Source organism: Bubalus kerabau, chromosome 1 (assembly GCF_029407905.1).
Source record: "Bubalus kerabau isolate K-KA32 ecotype Philippines breed swamp buffalo chromosome 1, PCC_UOA_SB_1v2, whole genome shotgun sequence".
Classification (NCBI taxonomy): Eukaryota; Metazoa; Chordata; class Mammalia; order Artiodactyla; family Bovidae; genus Bubalus; species Bubalus kerabau.
The window spans coordinates 133,397,463-133,418,177 of NC_073624.1; the positions used below are offsets into that span (position 1 = coordinate 133,397,463).

At 39.6% G+C, this 20,715-nt stretch overlaps 1 protein-coding gene across 1 annotated transcript in view; it reads left to right on the forward strand.

The window, feature by feature from the left end:
- The window catches only part of RYR2 (ryanodine receptor 2), a 764,447-nt gene that overhangs the window by 378,675 nt on the left and 365,057 nt on the right, over nt 1-20,715 (forward strand). Inside the window, exons 20-22 of the mRNA XM_055589046.1 lie at nt 15,008-15,126; nt 15,459-15,592; nt 17,095-17,336. Of these exons, the coding sequence (XP_055445021.1) occupies nt 15,008-15,126; nt 15,459-15,592; nt 17,095-17,336 (495 nt within the window). The remainder of the gene's footprint in view (nt 1-15,007; nt 15,127-15,458; nt 15,593-17,094; nt 17,337-20,715) is intronic.

Sequence of the window (20,715 nt, forward strand, 5' to 3'; positions counted from 1 at the left end):
TATTTTTCAATGATAGTCACTGTAAATGTTTGAAATCATGATGGCACCCCACTCCAGTACCCTTGCCTGGAAAATCCCATGGATGGAGGAGCCTGGTAGGCTGCAGTCCATGGGGTCGCTAAGAGTCAGACACAACTGAGCGACTTCACTTTGACTTTTCATTTTCATGCATTGGAGAAGGAAATGGCAACCTACTCCAGTGTTCTTGCCTGGAGAATCCCAGGGACGGGGGAGCCTGGTGGGCTGCCGTCTATGGGGTCGCAGAGTCGGACACGACTGAAGTGACTTAGCAGCAGCGGCAGCATTAGAAGTTAAAGATTAGTAATTTGATAGTTAGCTAAGACTCTTGTCAAAAATTAGTCATTTTTGAATGACACTAAAACAGTCAGTATACAGCCTACAGTATTTAGTAAAGCATTAAGTTGTAACTGGAAAGGAAAAAGAGGGAAGAGAATGGGGAATCTGGATCTGGAGGGCTTCCTGTATTTTGAATGTGAGAAATGAAAAACGAATTCTCCCAAAGTAAAGTCCAAATGAACAAGAACATTCTTTTCTGAATGCAAACATGATTCAAGTTGCTAGGTTATCCACAATCTTTATCCTATTTCAGAATGCCTTTCTACAAGCCCATGTATGGGATTGATGGCAAACTACTTTTCTAGAAAATAGCTCTTGAAACATAAATCTTCAACGGTCTCATATTAGAGAAAAATTACCACTTTGCCACATAGAATTTATTTTATAATCATTTTCCATACTTACTGTTTAACCGCATAACTTATTTCTAACAATAGACATTTAAGTGTGAAGGAAAACTGAAAGTGACTGGGCTGAGAGCATGCCTGGCTTTTTTTTTTTTTTTTTAAATAAATTTATTTATTTTAATTGGAGGCTATTAATTTACAATATTGTGGTGGTTTTTGCCATACATTGACATGAACCAGCCATGGGTGTACATGTGTCCCCCATCCTGAACCCCCTCCCACTCCCACCTCCCTCCTCATCCCATCCCTCAGGGTTGTCCCAGTGCATCGGGTTTGAGTGCCCTGTTTCATGCATCGATCTTGGACTGGTCATCTATTTCACATATGGTAATATACATGTTTCAATGCTACTTTCTCAAATCATCCTACCCTTGCCTTCTCCCACAGAGCCCAAAAGTCTGTTCTTTACATCTGTGTCTCTTTTGCTGTCTCACATACAGGGTCATTGTTGTCATCGTTCTAAATCCCATATATATGCGTTAGTATACTGTACTGGTGTTTTTCTTTCTGGCTTACTTCAGTCTGTATAATAGGCTCCAGTTTCATCCAGCTCATCAGAACTGATTCAAATGCCTTCTTTTTAATAGCTGAGTAATATTCCATTGTGTATGTGTACCACGGCTTTCTTATGATTTGTCTGCCAATGGACATCTAGGTTGCTTCCATGTCCTAGCTATTGTAAACAGTGCTGCGATAAATATTGGGGTGCACGTGTCTCTTTCACTTCTGGTTTCCTCGGTGTGTATGCCCAGCAGTGGGATTACACTGCTGGCCCAGGTGGACCAGCTGGGTTTTCATTGGAAGGACTGATGCTGAAGCTGAAACTCCAATACTATGGCCACCTCATGCGAAGAGTTGACTCATTGGAAAAGACTCTAATGCTGGGAGGGATTGGGGGCAGGAGGAGAAGGGGACGACAGAGGATGAGTTGGCTGGATGGCATCACTGACTCGATGGACGTGAGTCTGAGTGAACTCCAAGAGTTGGTGATGGACAGGGAGGCCTGGTGTGCTGTGATTCATGGGGTCGCAAAGAGTCAGATATGACTGAGCTACTGAACTGAACTGAACTGAACCGATGTATAGGTCTTTTGTTTCATTAGGTAGATTTATTCCTAATTATTTTATTCTTTTTGTTGCAGTGGTGAATGGAATTGTTTCCTTAATTTCTCTTTCTGTTTTCTCATTGTTAGTTTATAGGAATGCAAGGGATTTCTGTGTGTTAATTTTATATCCTCCAACTTTACTATATTCATTGATTAACTCTAGTAGTTTTCTGGTGGTGTCTTTAGGGTTTTCTATGTAGAGGATCATGTCATCTGCAAACAGTGAGAGTTTTACTTCTTTTTCAATCTGGATCCCTTTTAGTTATTTTTCTTCTCTGATTGCCATGGCTAAAACTTACAAAACTATGTTGAATAGTATTATTGAGAATGGGCACCCTTGTCTTGTTCCTGACTTTAGGGGCTCTTATAGAAAGATGTGGAGAAGGCAATGGCACCCCACTCCAGTACTCTTGCCTGGAAAATCCCATGGACGGAGGAGCCTGGTAGGCTGCAGTCCATGGGGTCGCTAAGAGTCGGACACAACTGAGCGACTTCACTTTCACTTTTCACTTTCATGCATTGGAGAAGGAAATGGCAACCCACTCCAGTGTTCTTGCCTGGAGAATCCCGGGGACTGGGGAGCCTGGTGGGCTGCTGTCTATGGGATCGCACAAAGTCGGACACGACTGAAGCAACTTAGTAGCATCATCGGCATAGAAAGATGGCTTTTATAGAAAGATGGCCAGGTCTTTACACCTTAGAAAGGAGCATATATACAGAAGAGGTCTCTCTAGGCTCTAACTAACCAGCCACCTAAAAATTTAGATGAGGAGCATGTGAAAGGGCGAATTCCCAAGGGCGGGTGGTCAGTCAGCACCTGTTATGGCCACTTCCCTGTCCTTGGAGGATTCTAGTACTCTCCTAAAATTATACTGGTTCCAGCCTCCTGGGCTGCTGCTACCCATTTTGCAGCCAAGGGCAAGCAGTTGTTTTACAGCAGCCTTATATTAATACTTGTCCCACCTGTCCGGGGTACCTGGTCTCCGTCCAGGCTGCAGCCAGTATCTCCACCAATTCAAGAGAGCCTTTGTCTCCCAGGGGTTTTCTTGGGCAGTTCCTAGAATTCAGGTTTCCATCCTGCCTCCTTAGAGTCTCCTTAGTTGGTTTGAAGATGGGAGCGTTCACTCCTTTTGCTGTTTTTGTTTCTCCCTGCACGTAGTCTTTTAGGGTGGCATTCCACAAAATCCGGGCTTCCCAGGTGACACAGTGGTAAAGAATCTGCCTGCCAATGCAGGAGATGTAGGAGACATGGGTTCAGTTCCTGGATCTGGAAGACCCCTTGGAGGAGGAAATAGCAGTATTCTTGCCTGGAGAATCCCATGGATGGAGGAGCCTGGTGGGCTACAGTCTATGGGGCCACAAAGTATTGGACACAGCTGAACGACTGAGACTCATCTACTCTACAGAATCCTGGTTAACTAGAGAAATAAAAGAGGAAATCTTTTCTTAGAATAGCTGTATAATCCAGGAAGGACTCACTTAATAAAAATTGCCTATTAAAAACAAAATCACAGTGATCTCTACATTTTACAGGATTGGTTTCTAGTCCTCTTGGGTACTCAACTTCTGTCCCATTGCCATGGACAGAAATGAAGTTTCACCTTTTATTTTTAATTTTGTTGAAGTATAGTTGATTTACACATGAGCTTTTCTGTGGTGCTGCTGATCAATGGGTTTTTATTTTTTCCTGAAATTTTCTTCTAATCAGAGTTGTACATTCAGCATTTCTCTACCTTTTTCTATTTTTAAAATTTTATCCTCTGTTTAAAGGGAAACATAGTTTATAATGTTTCCTTACTGGTCCTTTTTATTTAACTTTATTTGTTTTTTATGTTATTTTGTTACAACCATAAAATAGTAACAGGTGTTTATATAACAATACTTGGATCCAAACCCTGTTCTAAAAACTTTGCATGTATTATTTCTCGAAACTGATTCCAGAGGGTCTTCTGTGTTAGAGTCGCTACCAGTCTGATTCTTTTCACTCCTTCTCTGAAATGGACTGGTGAAAGTTTACCAGTGACTTTGGGTAAAATCTCCTGATTAGATTCTTCCTGGTAGGTAAAGTTAGACCAAATACAAGACTTCTACTCTGTGGCTTATTTCCAGTTTTTCCATACAGACTCTCAACAAATTTGGTTCAATCCTGGAAAGCCTTGGGCATGAGCCATGATCAGAAAGTAGGGCAGTTAAGTTTGATCCCAGATGGAGCTCTCCTAGTTTTAGAAGCCAAGTAACAAGCATGTAAGTCTCATGATAAAAAGCAAACTGAGCCATTATACTTCACCTGCAGGAAACACAGTGAGGAGCATACTGTCCCATCCCAGCACTTGGATGTTTCCAGTATCATTAAGTTCTTTCCAGACACTTCGTTACATCCTCAAAGATTTTTCTTGCTGATGACAATATAAACAATTCAGGAAGTTACAGCCATAAACATTTTAAGGCAAATGGCTCTGGGAGTAGGGTTTATAGCAAGATCGTGTAAAAGCCTTTCACACCTGATTCAAGATGGGTTTTTGTGTATGTGTGTGATTGCCTGATATGTAGGACTCACTCAGGTTTTTAGTTCCTTTAAAATGAAACTGTTCCATATATACATGTAGTGTGTTCTTGGGAGGAGGTGAGTTCAGGATCTTCCAATGTCATTTTAGTCTTTCAGTTCAGTTGCTCAGTCATGTCCGACTCTTTGTGACCCCATGGACTGCAGCATGCCAGGCATGCCAATGTCACTAGCTTGAACCAGAACCTAGAAATATTTTCTACTTTAAAAGTTTTGTGTGCTCCTTTCATTGAGTGGACTAAATTTTGGAAGAGAAGAACAGTTGACCCTTGAACATCCTGGGGCTCACGGTTGCCGACTATCTGTGCTACTGAAAATCCATGTGTAACTTTACAGTTGGCTCTGTATGTGCAGTTCCACATCCACAGGTTAAATCAGCCTTGGATCATGTACCACCGTAGTACATATTTAGTGAAAAAAATCCACATAGAAGTGGGCTTGCCAGTTCAAACTGAGTTGTACATACTCCAGCAATAACTCGCACTAACATCCTGATGTGGTAACTTCTGATGTTTTTTGAAATATATGTATTATTATACCAATAAATATTTTACATAGTTGCAATCCTAATATATATCCAGTTTTGTATCTAGATTTGAAAGTTTATATTATAATTTCTGTATCATTATTAGAAACTTCACAAATCATTTTTATAAAAGTTTTTATGTTGCAGAAACCAGTACTCAAGAAACCGAGCACCACACTCAGAGAGTTGGAGAACTCAGGTTTATTACTCCGGCAGGCCCAGAGGAGTTAACACTCCAAGCTCTGAGCCCTGAACAAAGGGGTTACAGAGTTTTTATAGACACACTGTAGTGGGCAACGGTGAAGGCAGTGGCACCCCACTCCAGTCCTCTTGCCTGGAAAATCCCATGGACAGAGGAGCCTGGTGGGCTGCAGTCCACGGGGTCACTAAGAGTCAGACAAGACTCAGCGACTTCACTTTCACTTTTCACTTTCCTGCATTGGAGAAGGCAATGGCAACCCACTCCAGTGTTCTTGCCTGGAGAATCCCAGGGACGGGGGAGCCTGGTGGGCTGCTGTCTATGGGGTTGCACAGAGTCAAACACAACTGAAGTGACTTAGCAGCAGCAGTAGCAGTAGTGGGCAACACTAGCTGTTAATAGGCTTGTTTAAACTAAGGGGTCTCATGCTTGTAGGAACAGTGGTCACGATGGGCAGGGGGATGCCTGACCTGGACAGGCATGATTAAGCAGGTTTGCAGGGGCTGGGTGATTGCAAGAGCAGGGCAAGGGTGAGTGAGATAAACTCCAGTTCCTAGTATTGCAAGTCCTCACTTTTTGAGACTACGTGACCTATGTGATCCAGACTTTTCGAGGGGCCAGGTGAGTTACAGAGGCAAAAGGAGGTAAAATTTTAACTCTTCCTCTTCATTCCCCCCTCTTGATGCTTCTATCACTTGTTGTAGAAAGCATCATCTCATGTTTTGGTAGGATATCCAAGGCTCCCCATCATTTAGGAGCTATATTGAGCTATTACCATTTGTAACTTTATGGATTCAGTCCAAGAGGTTGTGAAATGGGTAATTGCATTGAGAATACAGGGCCAAACAAGACTGCCACAAAGAATATGAAGAGAAGACTGGCTAAAGGGAGAAGTCACAATGTTCAGCTCCAGATATTGTTCCAGTTGCCCCAGGAGTTTGCTAGTTCCTCTCTCCTTTTTATGATCCATTGATATTTTGATAGCCGGATCCTCAAGCTTCCACCACGTGTTGACCAGACAGCTGCTGGAGTGTGGCTGGAGCAAGGCTGCAGAATCCTTAAGCTTCTGCGGTGCATTGACTAGTCAGCTCCTGGAGTGACTAGAGCAGGGCTCAGCATCCTTCATGGGTGAGGGTCATTGTTTTTGGAACCAGCCCTTGAGGTTTTTGGGGTCCTGAACTGCTTTCCAGGTGTCCTCATCACAGGAAGTCGCTGCCTTCTTGACTCTGGTGTGGTGGATCCAAGGGATGACACCCATAACTTTATCAGCAGTAGGGGTTGTCAGGATGACCGTGTGAGGGCCTGTCCAAACTGGCTGAAGTAGTTCTTTTCTCCAATCTTTAACCCATCCCTCATCTCCTGGCTGATAGGGGTGAACCCAGTTGCCTGGTGGAATGGGTGTCCTTTCTTAGGTTTCTCGGGCGATATGTGGAAGACTTCTCCCAGGGCCTGGTGGTGTTGGGACATCTCCAGGTCAGCTAGTTGTTGGTGGTCTCCCTTGAGCTTTTTTAATCACTGGGGGTGGTCTCCCATATAAGATCTCAAAGGGAGAATAGCCTGAGGACCTTGGGGTTCATTTACGGAGGGCAGTGAGAGTCCACAGAATAAGACAGCTTGTTCTAGCACTGTCTGGGTGTTGGCTGGGGGATATTCTTGTCATACTAGTACTTGGAGAAACAAACTTATCAAGAAAGTTAAAGATATATGGCCCAAAGATTAATAGATGTAGGGAAGCTGCTGAGGTGCTGGCTAGGAGAACCAGGTCCAGACATTGGTTCGTGACATTAGTGTTTCTCTAGGTATGAGAAGATGCAAGAATTTGGACTCATAAAAATCTTTACCTGAAAACATCTGACTATCTGAAGGTCTGTTTTTCTGGATTTTCCCAGAGCACAGAGTGCCTTATTTCTTGTCTCCACCCTGAAGTCCTTTCAAGGGGGTGTTGAAGGTCAGCATCTTGTAGTGGTCATGACTTAATCTTTGAAGAGGTAGCTGGTAAGGGCTAACTTCCAGTCAGCAGGGCCCCTTTATAGCCACATATTTGACCATGTTTGGGGGCATTTCATGGTCATTGTGTCCCGCGGTGCTGGGAAGGCTCTTTCCCAGGTCTAACAAAGATTCCATTGACAGGCCACTCAATGTGTTATCACTAGACCAGGCCTTGTAAGTAGCAAAAGTCTCTGGAACATACCTGTCTTACTAACTTCTTGGTCCAAGAAAATATTTTCTCTTGTTGCTTCTTCCCGTATCTAGAGTTACATTATTATAATTATTGATCTCATATGGAACTACATATCAGCATTTTATCACAGGCTCAGTCACACATTTGGTAACATAAGAGATAATCTTCTGAAACAAGCTACATAGAAAATAATATAGCTAGCAGTCATAAGTAAGTTCACAAGCAAGGATTTAAGTCAAGAACTTCCACTGGGTATAGCACGGTATACCCCAGGTCATCTGTCTCTGTTAAATGATTATGAAGTGAAGTGAAGAAGTGAAGTCGCTCAGTTGTGTCCAACTCTTTGTGACCCCATGGACTGTAGCCTACCAGGCTCTTCCCTCCATGGGATTCTCCAGGCAAGAGTACCGGAGTGGGTTGCCATTTCCTTCTCCAGGGGATCTTCCCGACCCAGGGATCGAACCCGGGTCTCCCTCATTCCAGGCAGACGCTTTAACCTCTGAGCCTCCCAAGTGTTAATCTCCTGGTTGTATATCATGGAGCATCTGACCTTTATCCAAAGACTGAGATAAGCTTTAGAAACAATCTTGTTCTTTTTAATAACTTAATTAAACCTTTTAGCAATATAACATAACAAGAAACTATCTCACAATTGAGTCTTGGTAAGCATAGACCTTAATTAACAAAACTAGAACTTAAGGTTTAATGAAACATAATTTTTTCTTTTTTTTTGAAGAACTCACTGTGAGGGTATTAACTGTGTAGCCAGGTAAGGCTTTAACCCATCAAATAAAAATGAGGTCTGTCAGGGAGCTGGCAAAAGCCAAGCGGCTGTCTTGGATTTCCCATAGCCCTGGCTCTTTGATTTTCAGCTGTTGTTTATCCATTTTTAATTTCCTGATTTAAGAGCAGACTATCGCCGTGTTTTCAGGACATCAAGATAGCAAAAGTCCAACCATGCGGGGTTATTTTTTGTAGAAGCAGAATGAGCTTTGTCTACATGTACCATAATCTTAAACAATGTTTATTTACTTTACCAAAGAAACAAAAAGACTTTAAAAACATATATATCACTTAAAGGCAAAGAAATTAATAATCTGTTATCAAAACCTGCATTTTAAGAAAACTTTGTTCTCTAAACAGAAAGAAGACCAAATTCCAGTCTGATACCAGCTTACTGTTAATAACAAAATTTTTTTATCTGTTTAATCTTAGAAAGTCTTTTCCATAAATCTTGAAGAGCTAGCAGTATTCTTCTAAAGGCTTGAAAGTAAAACCATAGAAGGAATGTTTAAAATCTGATTCTATTGCAATTGACAAAGAAACCTGGTTATAACACTTTAATATGATAACTAGAATTATGTGACCATATTTTATCAGGGCATATCAGATCTATATTAATTTCACATAATTTTAAAATATCTATATTAGTAACATCAACCATACAGCATAACCTGAAAAGATTTTTCACCCCTTTAACAGTACTTCCCATGTAATTTAACATGTTCAGTGAACCCAAGTAGCTTAATAGCTCTTTGGGATATCTCAGGGGCCCTCTGAAGCGTCCCAAAGTTAGCTAGCAGTCAAGTTATTTAGGAAGTTTTGTCAGTAAATATCAAAAGGGTTTATAACAGTCATGAAGGATCATATAAGTTACTGTGAAGTAATAGTTATTTACTTACCCAAAGTTAACAAAAGATTTCAAAGGTAAATATAGAACAGAGCAATTAAGAGGTAAAAAAACTTAAATCTATTATTAAAAGCGTTCAACATCTGAAGAAAGTATGTCCTCTTAACAGAGAGAAAGGCCGAATTTAGGTTTTTGCACCAGCTTACTTTAAACTCATTTCAGTTCAGTTCAGTCGCTCAGTCGTGTCCGACTCTCTGCGACCCCATGAATCGCAGCACGCCAGGCCTCCCTGTCCATCACCAACTCCCAGAGTTCACTCAGACTCACGTCCATCAAGTCAGCGATGCCATCCAGCCATCTCATCCTCTGTCGTCCCCTTCTCCTCCTGCCCACAATCCCTCCCAGCATCAGAGTCTTTTCCAATGAGTCAGCTCTTCGCATGAGGTGGCCAAAGTACTGGAGTTTCAGCTTTCGCATCACTCCTTCCAAAGAAATCCCAGGGCTGATCTCCTTCAGAATGGATTGGTTGGATCTCCTTGCAGTCCAAGGGACTCTCAAGAGTCTTCTCCAACACCACAGTTCAAAAGCATCAATTCTTTGGCACTCAGCTTTCTTCAGAGTCCAACTCTCACATCCATACATGACCACTGGAAAAACCATAGCCTTGACTAGACGGACCTTTGTTGACAAAGCAATGTCTCTGCTTTTTAATATGCTATCTAGGTTTGGTCATAACTTTTCTTCCAAGGAGTAAGCATCTTTTAATTTCATGGCAGTCACCATCTGCCGTGATTTTGGAGCCCCAAAAAATAAAGTCTGACACTGTTTCCACTGTTTACCTGTCTATTTCCCATGAAGTGGTGGGACCAGATGCCATGATCTTAGTTTTCTGAATGTTGAGCTTTAAGTCAACTTTTTCACTCTCCTCTTTCACTTTCTTTTTTTTTTTTTTTTTTATTTTTTTTTTAATTTTATTTTATTTTTAAACTTTACATAACTGTATTAGATTTGCCAAATATCAAAATGAATCCCCACAGGTATACATGTGTTCCCCATCCTGAACCCTCCTCCCTCCTCCCTCCCCATTCCATCCCTCTGGGTCATCCCAGTGCACCAGCCCCAAGCATCCAGTATCCTGCATCGAACCTGGACTGGCAACTCATTTCATACATGATATTTTACATGTTTCAATGCCATTCTCCCCAATCTTCCCACCCTCTCCCTCTCCCACAGAGTCCATAAGACTGTTCTATACATCAGTGAGGCTTTTTAGTTCCTCTTCACTTTCTGCCATAAGGGTGGTATCATCTGCATATTAAGGTTATTGACATTTCTCCCAGCAATCTTGATTCCAGCTTGTGCTTCTTCCAGTCCAGCGTTTCTCATGATGTACTCTGCATAGAAGTTAAATAAGCATTTAGGTAAGCTTAATTAAATTTATTTTAAACTTAGTCCTAACCATGTACAAAACTTTTTCAGGGTTCACCTTCCACAAACCTTTTAATCACTTTCTGTAACAGCCACCTGTAAGTCAGACCTACTTTCTTTTCCCTTTATAAAATGTAATTTTATTTTTTATATCTTCTTTATTAAAAACATACATCCTACTTTCTTATTAGATCAGCAAACAAACATTAATACTAATATTTAATATTGGTTTTTCCCAATTCACTTGAATTTGAAATTTATTTAGGTTAATTTTTCTTGTATTTAGAATTGTTTAATTTGTAAGTGCTTACTTTTCTTTAGGTCAATTAAATTAGAACTCATTTACAACTTCAACAATATTATCAGAAAAAAGACATATACTGAGACATATGTAAATCCAGACAGACAGACTGACAGAGATCTTACAGTTTTCTGTTTGAGATTTAAAATACCTCTTTGACCCCCCACCCCTCCTTTTTTTTTTTTCCCCACTTCACATTCTAATTTGCCCAAGGGTGAGGTCTCAGGCAAAGCTGGCTGTGTATTTCAAGAACATGGAAAGGGTTAACGTCAAGCTTTTCCCTGGGCAGGTCTTTTTACAAGCTAGTTGTTTTTAATTGCATATGCGAGAAGAATTAGTTTTGCAGTTTCCAAAAAGAAGAATTTCTCTCACTCCATTCAATTAGCAATCAGGCACTCACAATCATTCAGAGGCTATCACAATGCCTCCCTGAGTCCCCAGGTTTCCTTAACTGTTGGACCCTTCCTGGGAGCCCCAAGGAGGTTATCAGTCATGATGCCTCCCTTCAACCTGAGTCCCCAGGTCTCCCTATCTGATGCTCCCTGCGAGCCCCAAGGAGGTGATCAGTCATTGGGGTAGGTTCCTGCTTGGGGACCGGCCCTGGGGCCTCACCTTATCCCGTGGCCATTCCTGGTGAGTTGGTCCGTCCCTCTACTGACTCCAGTTGGGGTGCAGCTGTTGGGAGAGTCAGAACACTGGTCCGAAAGAGACCCTGAATACCATCAGGTGGTGTGCCTCCTCGTTTGTCTCAGGGCTCCTTCACTCCAGCCAGGCTGAGCCACCAGTCGGGCTGCGCAAGAGCCTAGCGTGGTTGGAATTTCGCTGGGGCCTCCAGAAATGTTGCAGAAACCAGTACTGGAGAAACTAAGCACCACACTCGGAGAGTTGGAGAATTCAGGTTTATTATGCCAGCAGGCCCAGAGGAGTTAACACTCTAAGCTCTGAGCCCTGAACACAGGGATTACTCAGTTTTTATAGACAGACTGTAGTGGGCAACACTAGTTGTTTTAAACTAAGTGGTTTAAACTAAGGCTGGTTTAAACTAAGGGGTTTTCGCATGTGCGAGAACAGTGGTCAAGATGGGGAGGGTGATGCCTGGCCTGGACAGGCATGATTAAGCAGGTTTGCAGGGGCTGGGTGATTACAAAGAGCAGGACAAGGGTGAGTGAGATAAACTCCAGTTCATCGTATTGCAAGTCCCCACTTTCTGAGACTACATGACCTGTGTGATCCAGACTTTGCAAGGGGCAAGGTGAGTTAGAGAGGCAAAAGGAGGTAAAATTTAAATGTTTCCTGTTCAATTAAATTTATAAAATAAAATTTTTGTCTTGGGTGTTTTTTTAAACACTGTGTAGCATATTCATAATTCTTTCATTTAGATAATTCTGATATAATCTACCAAGTTTTCAAGTTTTTATTTGAGAAGCTCACCGTAAGTTTTATGTAGTATTGCCATTCTTGGGTCTTATTCAGTGAATTGAAAATTTAAATGTTAAATCATCTTTAGTCAACTATTGCCATTATAATGTTAAGCATTGTGTCTCTCATTTTTTAAATAGGCTTTTGAGGCATATATCAGCATGATTTATATAGACGCATAATGCTGTCAGTCTTGCTAGTCTTGACTTTTTGAGAATTATTCTTTTGGTGTTTCTAATTTGTTTTCCTTTAGGAATTTCTTATTATAACAAACAAACAAACAAACGTTTACCTGCATTTTATTCCAACAGTTGAAATTAAAAACTGTTTTCTTCCACTTTTTATTTTCAGAATCAGAGGTTTTGACTTAAAAAATAATGACAATGTAGAAATTGAGTTATGTTCTCTTCTGTGGGAATTTGTAGGACTTCAGGCCTGGGGGACAGCATCTCAAGTAACTCAGAGAAGTGCTCCTAGGAGGCAAGGGGAGGAGCCAGGTTATATAAAAGTTTTACAACAAAGGGCAGACAGTCTGAACATTAAAAAATTATTGTTACTTAAAGAAAACCAGATATACCAACTTAAGGAATTTACTGCTTTCCTATACATGGGAAGATACAAGAGTCTGGGCTAATGAAATCATTCCTTTGATATGTAACCTCACCTATCTGGGTTTTTCACATCCTGAGCTCCCTTGGGCTCACCTTAGGGAGTGGCTGCAGCCTGATGGCTGTTGTATTGCAGATATTCTTCTCCTTCCTAAGTGCCCTTAGGGCTCAGCAGCTCATCTTGGAGGGCTGGAATTGCTGAGGACTGTGACATCCTTATTTATTGGTATGGCAGGAAAAATTTCATTTCTCAGTAGCAGTTAGTTCTTTTCAACTGTTTGCTTATTTGTTGGATCTGATATGGCTCCACTGGAAAAAAAATTTTTTTTGATAAAAACTCAAAACTCTGAAAACCCATTAAAATAGGCTGAACATGAGAAAAATCAGAGATTTATTTTCACATTGCTATTCTTGCATTTTTGATATGTGCTGTTCTTTCCAAAAATTTAGTCTTTAATCTTTTCTAATATACTTAGGTGTGTAAATGCTGTTGGCTTTCATGAATGTTTATTTACAGAAATAATTGATTTTTTTAAATCTACTACCTGTTTTTTCTTAATAATTACATTTTATATCAGAGATTGGCAAACTTTTTATGTAAAAGGCCAGATAGTAAATATTTTAGGCTCTGGGATCACAGGGCTTTGTTGCTGTAGCCACTCAACTCTGCCTTTTTAGTCCAAAGGCATCCTTTGTATTATTTTATGTTTCTCATGCTTTGGAGACTAAGAAACATTTTCTACTGTAAACATCCAGGAGAGTGAATGAGCTCCATTGGTTAGGATGCACTGCTGCAGAGTCATACTTTTACTGCCAAGAAGATGTGTCAATGAATGGATGTGTATACACAGTACAACGTTATTTATAAATATAGGCAGCCATGTGCTCTATAGTAATATGAAATAGGAAGAAAACAAAAAGCATCAGAATGACAAATGACATCAGGATGACTAATCTATTAAAAATGCTCTTCCCTTTCTGTTATTTTAGTGTCTTTGTGCTTAGAATAAAGGAGTTTATTTTATTGCTTACTTTTTTAATAGCAGAAATAATTTCCATAACTTTATATAAATATCTTCTTTAATTTATCCATTAGTCTATTGCATGATTATTTTCTACTCTCTTTGATTTTCAACTGCAGTGGATTTTTGGAATACAACAACAGATATTGAACCACACCAAAAATTAATTTAACCTTTTTTTTTTCCCACTGAATTTACATTTATATATTTTGAAGAATTAAGTCATTGGTGAAGAAATTAACATTAACAGCCCTTGTAATGGATTGGGGTTTAGATCAAGTGTCATTTGTGACAATTATTGTGAATTACTTCTATACAATTTGTACACCTGAGTACTTTACATTTCTGTTCTAAGAAAGAGATCTCCATTTGAAACGAATAAACCTTTCTACAAGGTTCCTTTGAGATCCTTCTTAGTACTATGTAGCTCTCAGACAGTGATCACAGGTTCTAATTTTATGTTTAATTGCTGCAAATGAACTACATTCTCTATGTTGACAAGGCAGCCTTGCTTTGAAAGTATAAATACACATGGACCCATTTAGCTTTGCAATTTCACACGAAAATTTCTGATAATGAGATTTATTTCTAATTTCTGTTTTAAACTGTAAGAAAATATATATTCTATTTTGTCCTCTCTGATGACTATTGCCCCAAAATATTACCATTCTTATTCAGGTTTTAAATACTGTATTTTTCTTTTTGTGTAATCTTGTATATTTCTCTTGTTCTATAAACCAAGAAACATTTTTGACTTTAAATCTCCAGAAGAATGTAATGATCTCCATGGGTTAGATGCATTGCTGCAGAATTATGCTTTTAGCATCTGAAATCATCCTAAACTGGCCATAATCTACCTGTTCCATCTCCTACTGGCTTTGTACCTCAGGCACATCAGCTCTGCCCAGCATTCAAGACTTCAGTCAACCCATGTTTCCTGTCTGGAAAATGGTCATGTATAAGTTCTCTGTGGTCCCACTTAATGTTACTTTCTTTTATTTCTCTATAGGCAGGGTTACCTGCTTACTTAGCTGAACACTGTATATTTGCCTTGTTCTCACTTGTTATCATATTTGATTACCAGCCCTGCCTCCCAGACACCAGCTGTCCCTAATCACAGATATTTGGAGACAAACGCATTGAGCTCATAATTGTACTACATTCAGTCAACACCTCAATAAACACATAGAGAGGAGGAAAGTCACTGATCACTGTAGACTGGTTAATCATATTTCTCCCCTTTCTTTATTTTCTGTTTAGGTATTCTTGAAGTTTTACACTGTGTGTTAGTAGAAAGTCCAGAAGCTCTAAATATTATTAAAGAAGGCCATATAAAATCCATTATCTCACTTTTAGACAAGCATGGAAGAAATCACAAGGTAAGTGAACCATTTTATTGCCTGAAATGAATTCTGGAATAATTTCAAACATACTCTTTAAAAAGATAATTTTTAAAAGGTGTGTCACATTTTTCACGTTTTTCACTTTTTAATTTCAATCAGATAATACTATGTAGTGCTTATGCATAGCACCAGTGGGAGAATGGAGCAGTTCTCAGTTTGTGGAAAATAAGTGGACACATTGCTATCATGTTTAAAGTGACTGGGTCAGAGGTCCCTGGAGGGAATGTGTTTCTGTTTGTGGAAATTACTGCTGCTGCTTGAATCTGAAAAGGGAATGAGAGCCAGCTGAAAGGGATTTCACTTTTCAGGTTCTGGATGTCTTATGCTCTCTCTGTGTTTGCCATGGAGTAGCAGTCCGTTCTAACCAGCATCTCATCTGTGACAATCTTCTGCCAGGAAGAGACCTGTTATTGCAGACACGCCTTGTGAACCATGTGAGCAGGTAGGTTCAGACAGACCATGTCACCAAAGTGGTTGTATAACAAGAAATCAGATATCCAAAATACAATAAATTCCACAAATCAGTGAAACTACATTTCCAGTTAGATCTACTTTCCAAGGTGTCAGACGTTCATTGGGTACTCTGTGCCAGCCACAATGCCAGATTTTTTATAAGCATTCTATACTGTTTGTGTGTGCATGAAGTATTACTATTATCTGTGTTTTATAAATTAAAATGTTTGAACTGAAAATGAGACTCGAGTCTAATTCCAGAGATTGAGCTCTTAACCACCATGCTATAATGCCTTCCATATGTAATAATGATAATATTGAATATAATTAAGAAGACATTATGTGTGATGGCAATGACTTTGATACACTTAGCACAGTGTTTAGCAGCTTTCCAGGAAATACTTGCTACTTCACCATGTTTCAAACAAAAATGTGGGGTTTAGAATGTATTTCTCCTCTGTGTTTGTTTTTTTTTTAAACACAAATATATTGTATTTTTTTTTTAAGATTGATTTGAGACTCCCTTTATTGTTCTTTCTATACTAGACCTGTTGTTAATGAGTGGTATTCCTGAGACTTTTTCTAATCCCTAATGTTGATTTAGGGTTAGGATCTCTTCATAAATTGCAATTAAAATACAACTAACTAGAGACTCTTCACAGCGAGACGTAGAGAACAACAAAGATGATTAGTCACTTTGGTTCCTTCACTAAGGCTATGACTTGCGTCAGCCTCAAACCTTTTATGACACAAACCTTAGCTTAGGAAAATGTCTCTATGTCCTGGATTAATAATAACTCCATTAATTCTGGGGCCTGATGCTATCCTGAGTGTCTCCCCTTAAATATGATTTATGATATGAAAATAGGTTGAAGAACAGTTAAGAAAAAATGTAGTGGACTGTTGAGTGATGTAGCCAAATTTTCCCCAAAGCAAACATAAGTCACTGAACATTAACGGTAAGTTTGGCTGTTACAGTAGACTTCAGTGATTGTTTCAATAATTTCTTGCACTTAAGGAAACATTGGAGAAGGCAATGGCACCCCACTCTAGTACTCTTGCCTGGAAAATCCCATGGACAGAGGAGCCTGGTAGGCTGCAGTCCATGGGGTCGCGAAGAGTTGGACTCAACTGAGCGACTTCACTTTCACTTTTCACTTTCATGCATTGGAGAAGGAAATGGCAACCTACTCCAGTGTTCTTGCCTGGAGAATTCCAGGGTGGGGGAAGCCTGGTGGGCTGCCATCTATGGGGTCGCACAGAGTCAGACACAACTGAAGTAACTTAGCAGCAGCAGCAAGGAAACATTGGGTTGCCCAAAAAAGCCAATAAGGTTTTTCTGTACAATGTTTTGGAAACCCAAACAAACTTCTTGGTCAATGGAATGTATCTTTGAAAAGCAAAACTAATTCAGGATAGCATGATGTAATAAATTGAGACAATGAAAGGTTTATTTGGATTTTCTCACATGCTGTTCCCATCTTTTCAAAGCATGAGACCCAATATTTTTCTGGGTGTTAGTGAAGGATCTGCACAGTATAAGAAGTGGTATTATGAGTTGATGGTGGACCACACTGAGCCATTCGTGACTGCTGAAGCCACTCACCTGCGAGTGGGCTGGGCTTCCACAGAGGGATACTCACCCTACCCTGGAGGGGGTGAAGAGTGGGGTGGAAATGGTGTCGGAGATGACCTCTTCTCCTACGGATTTGATGGCCTTCACCTCTGGTCAGGTAAGTACCATCCATTTTCCTTCACAGTGTTCTCGAAGGAAATCTTTTGCCCTTACTGTACATTTCCATAACCTATTTGTGTTGCTTATGTCAGATACATTGATTTCAAAAATGCAACACTAAAATGATGAAAGTGGTAAGTCAAAAGCAAATTTTCACTAGAGGAAAAAGAATAATCTTTTATTTAATTTTATTTTATTTTTAAACTTTACATAACTGTATTAGTTTTGCCAAATATCAAAATGAATCCGCCACAGGTATACATGTGTTCCCCATCCTGAACCCCCCTCCCTCCTCCCTCCCCATTCCATCCCTCTGGGTCGTCCCAGTGCGCCAGCCCCAAGCATCCAGTATTGTGCATCGAACCTGGACTGGCAACTCGTTTCATACATGATATTTTACATGTTTCAATGCCATTCTCCCAAATCTTCCCACCCTCTCTCACAGAGTCCATAAGACTGTTCTATACATCAGTGTCTCTTTTGCTGTCTCATACACAGGGTTATTGTTACCATCTTTCTAAATTCCATATATATGCATTAGTATACTGTATTGGTGTTTTTCTTTCTGGCTTACTTCACTCTTTATAATAGGCTCCAGTTTCATCCACCTCATTAGAACTGATTCAAATGTATTCTTTTTAATGGCTGAGTAATACTCCATTGTGTATATGTACCACTGCTTTCTTATCCATTCATCTGCTGATGGGCATCTAGGTTGCTTCCATGTCCTGGCTATTATAAACAGTGCTGCGATGAACATTGGGGTACACGTGTCTCTTTCCCTTCTGGTTTCCTCAGTGTGTATGCCCAGCAGTGGGATTGCTGGATCATAAGGCAGGTCTATTTCCAGTTTTTTAAGGAATCTCCACACTGTTCTCCATAGTGGCTGTACTAGTTTGCATTCCCACCAACAGTGTAAGAGGGTTCCCTTTTCTCCACACCCTCTCCAGCATTTATTGCTTGTAGACTTTTGGATCACAGCCATTCTGACTGGTGTGAAATGGTACCTCATAGTGGTTTTGATTTGTATTTCTCTGATAATGAGTGATGTTGAGCATCTTTTCATGTGTTTGTTAGCCATCTGTATGTCTTCTTTGGAGAAATGTCTATTTAGTTCTTTGGCCCATTTTTTGATTGGGTCATTTATTTTTCTGGAGTTGAGCTGTAGGAGTTGCTTGTATATTCTCGAGATTAGTTGTTTGTCAGTTGCTTCATTTGCTATTATCTTCTCCCATTCTGAAGGCTGTCTTTTCACCTTGCTAATAGTTTCCTTTGATGTGCAGAAGCTTTTAAGGTTAATTAGGTCCCATTTGTTTATTTTTGCTTTTATTTCCAAAATTCTGGGAGGTGGGTCATAGAGGATCCTGCTGTGATGTATGTCAGATAGTGTTTTGCCTATGTTCTCCTCTAAGAATACTCTTAAAATTATAGTACATCTCCAAAAGACTTCATTGTGTATGAATGATATATATCAGAAGTGGCATTCTGGTTCACTAATTGAATGCAAAAACTTAAATGTTTCCTACTTGCTTTAGTTGGTATGTGCAAAGCTTTAGCTTCCAGTATAAACAGGAACCAAAAAAAAAAAAAAATCCTGGAAAATAATCATAATAAAAAGACTAAGTTTCTTCTCTCGGTTGATAGTTTAATGTCAGGAATGGGTAATTTATTAAATGTATTATGAGGAAACAGTCCAAAATCAAATGATGTGTTGTTTCAGAAGTGTGGAGCTGTTAAAAAATAAATGTATAGCTCATTTCACTAGCTAACAACCCTAAGCTTTAATGATTGAACATATATTAAAAATTAGTAATATATAAAAATATACTCTTTTCTGATTTATTGAAAAGATTTATTTTGATTGGCTCTGTTTAAAAGTTTAGCTTTCAATTATATAGATACTAGATTTTATCTGGATTCTGCAAACTTATGCTTATATTCATAAAGCTGCATTTAGAATAAATCCAAACTGGTTTTATAACACATTTAACCTATAGAAGGGGCTCCTGGGTGGCACTAGTGGTAAAGACTGTTGCCAACACAGGAGAATCGAGAGACGCACGTTCGATCCCTTGGTTGGGAAGGTCACCTGAGTAGGAAATGGCAACCTGCTCTAGTATTCTTGCCTGGAAAACTCTGTGGACAGAGGAGCTGGTGGCCTGCCGTCCATGGGATCACAGAGTTGGACGTGACTGAGCACACACAACCTACAGAAAATATGCAGAGGTTTCTTACATTACAAAAAGTTGAATTTTACCTCTTGTGGGCAAATCAAATGATATTCATTTATTAATGCTGTATAAATCATAAATTATGAAAAGGTATTTTAATTTAAATTTAATTAAAGCCTAAGAGTCTGTGGTAAGGGGGTTTATAAATGAAAGCACTCTATCTTTGTGTTGAACAGTAATGTTTACTAAATCTTCCCTTTATTCAGTGCCAACAGCTCAGTAGCCTGGAAGCGATGAAGCTGTGTTTTGGATATTTTGTCTAAGCTGTGGGGGCCCAGGCTACAGTGTGCTTCATCTTATACACTGTGTACTGTGGTGGTCGGAAAGAGTCACAGTGCTCGTTCCAGAATTTTTCTACTGACCAGAAAGGCAAAGAGCCCTAACTTCAGAAGACCTGAAAAACATAAATAGAATTAATGTCTGTTTTATAATACATTTCAACTATTATCCTTTAGAGGTCATCCTCTCTCTGTACCTTCACACATCACTGCATACAAAATGGGCCTTCAGGTGGATGAATGAAACAGGTTCACTTGTTTTCCCATTACATAGAATTTAGGGGAAAACAAAACACTACTCTGTTTTTTTTTTTTTTCTTTTAATGCTGCATTGCATCTAATTTCAGCCATATAACGTCACTTCACTAAATGGTGAAGTTTGCATTTAGTTTGAAGCTTTTTCTATCAATACATGGGAAGAACCCAGAGCTTCTGGAATTGGACTGTGTCCAATATGCCTTTTATGACTAAGTATCTGTTAAATAGAATGATAAGAGCAACAAAAATATTCAATGAATCTATCACAGAAAGGAGGATAGTTTGTGGAATTTCAGGAGAAAATCATCTTGAAACTTTAATTTATCAAGAGAACATACTTGACTGTTTTTCCAAATGGCAAGAAAATATGTGCTCTACCATGCCTGTAGTTGATAGCTGTGTTCTCTTAAGCTCCTGGGATTGCTTGTTAATTTTAGATTCATGATCAATAAAGGCAGATCTAAATTAATTGGCTTCTGACTGAGTTACCATGGTAGAATTCATTTTAAGTCGCATAATCTTCTCAGGTTCACTCTCCTATTCCTTTTCTTTCTAATAGTTGAGGTAGAATTTAAAGTGTTAAGGATCTGTGATTTCTGGTGGGGGCGGG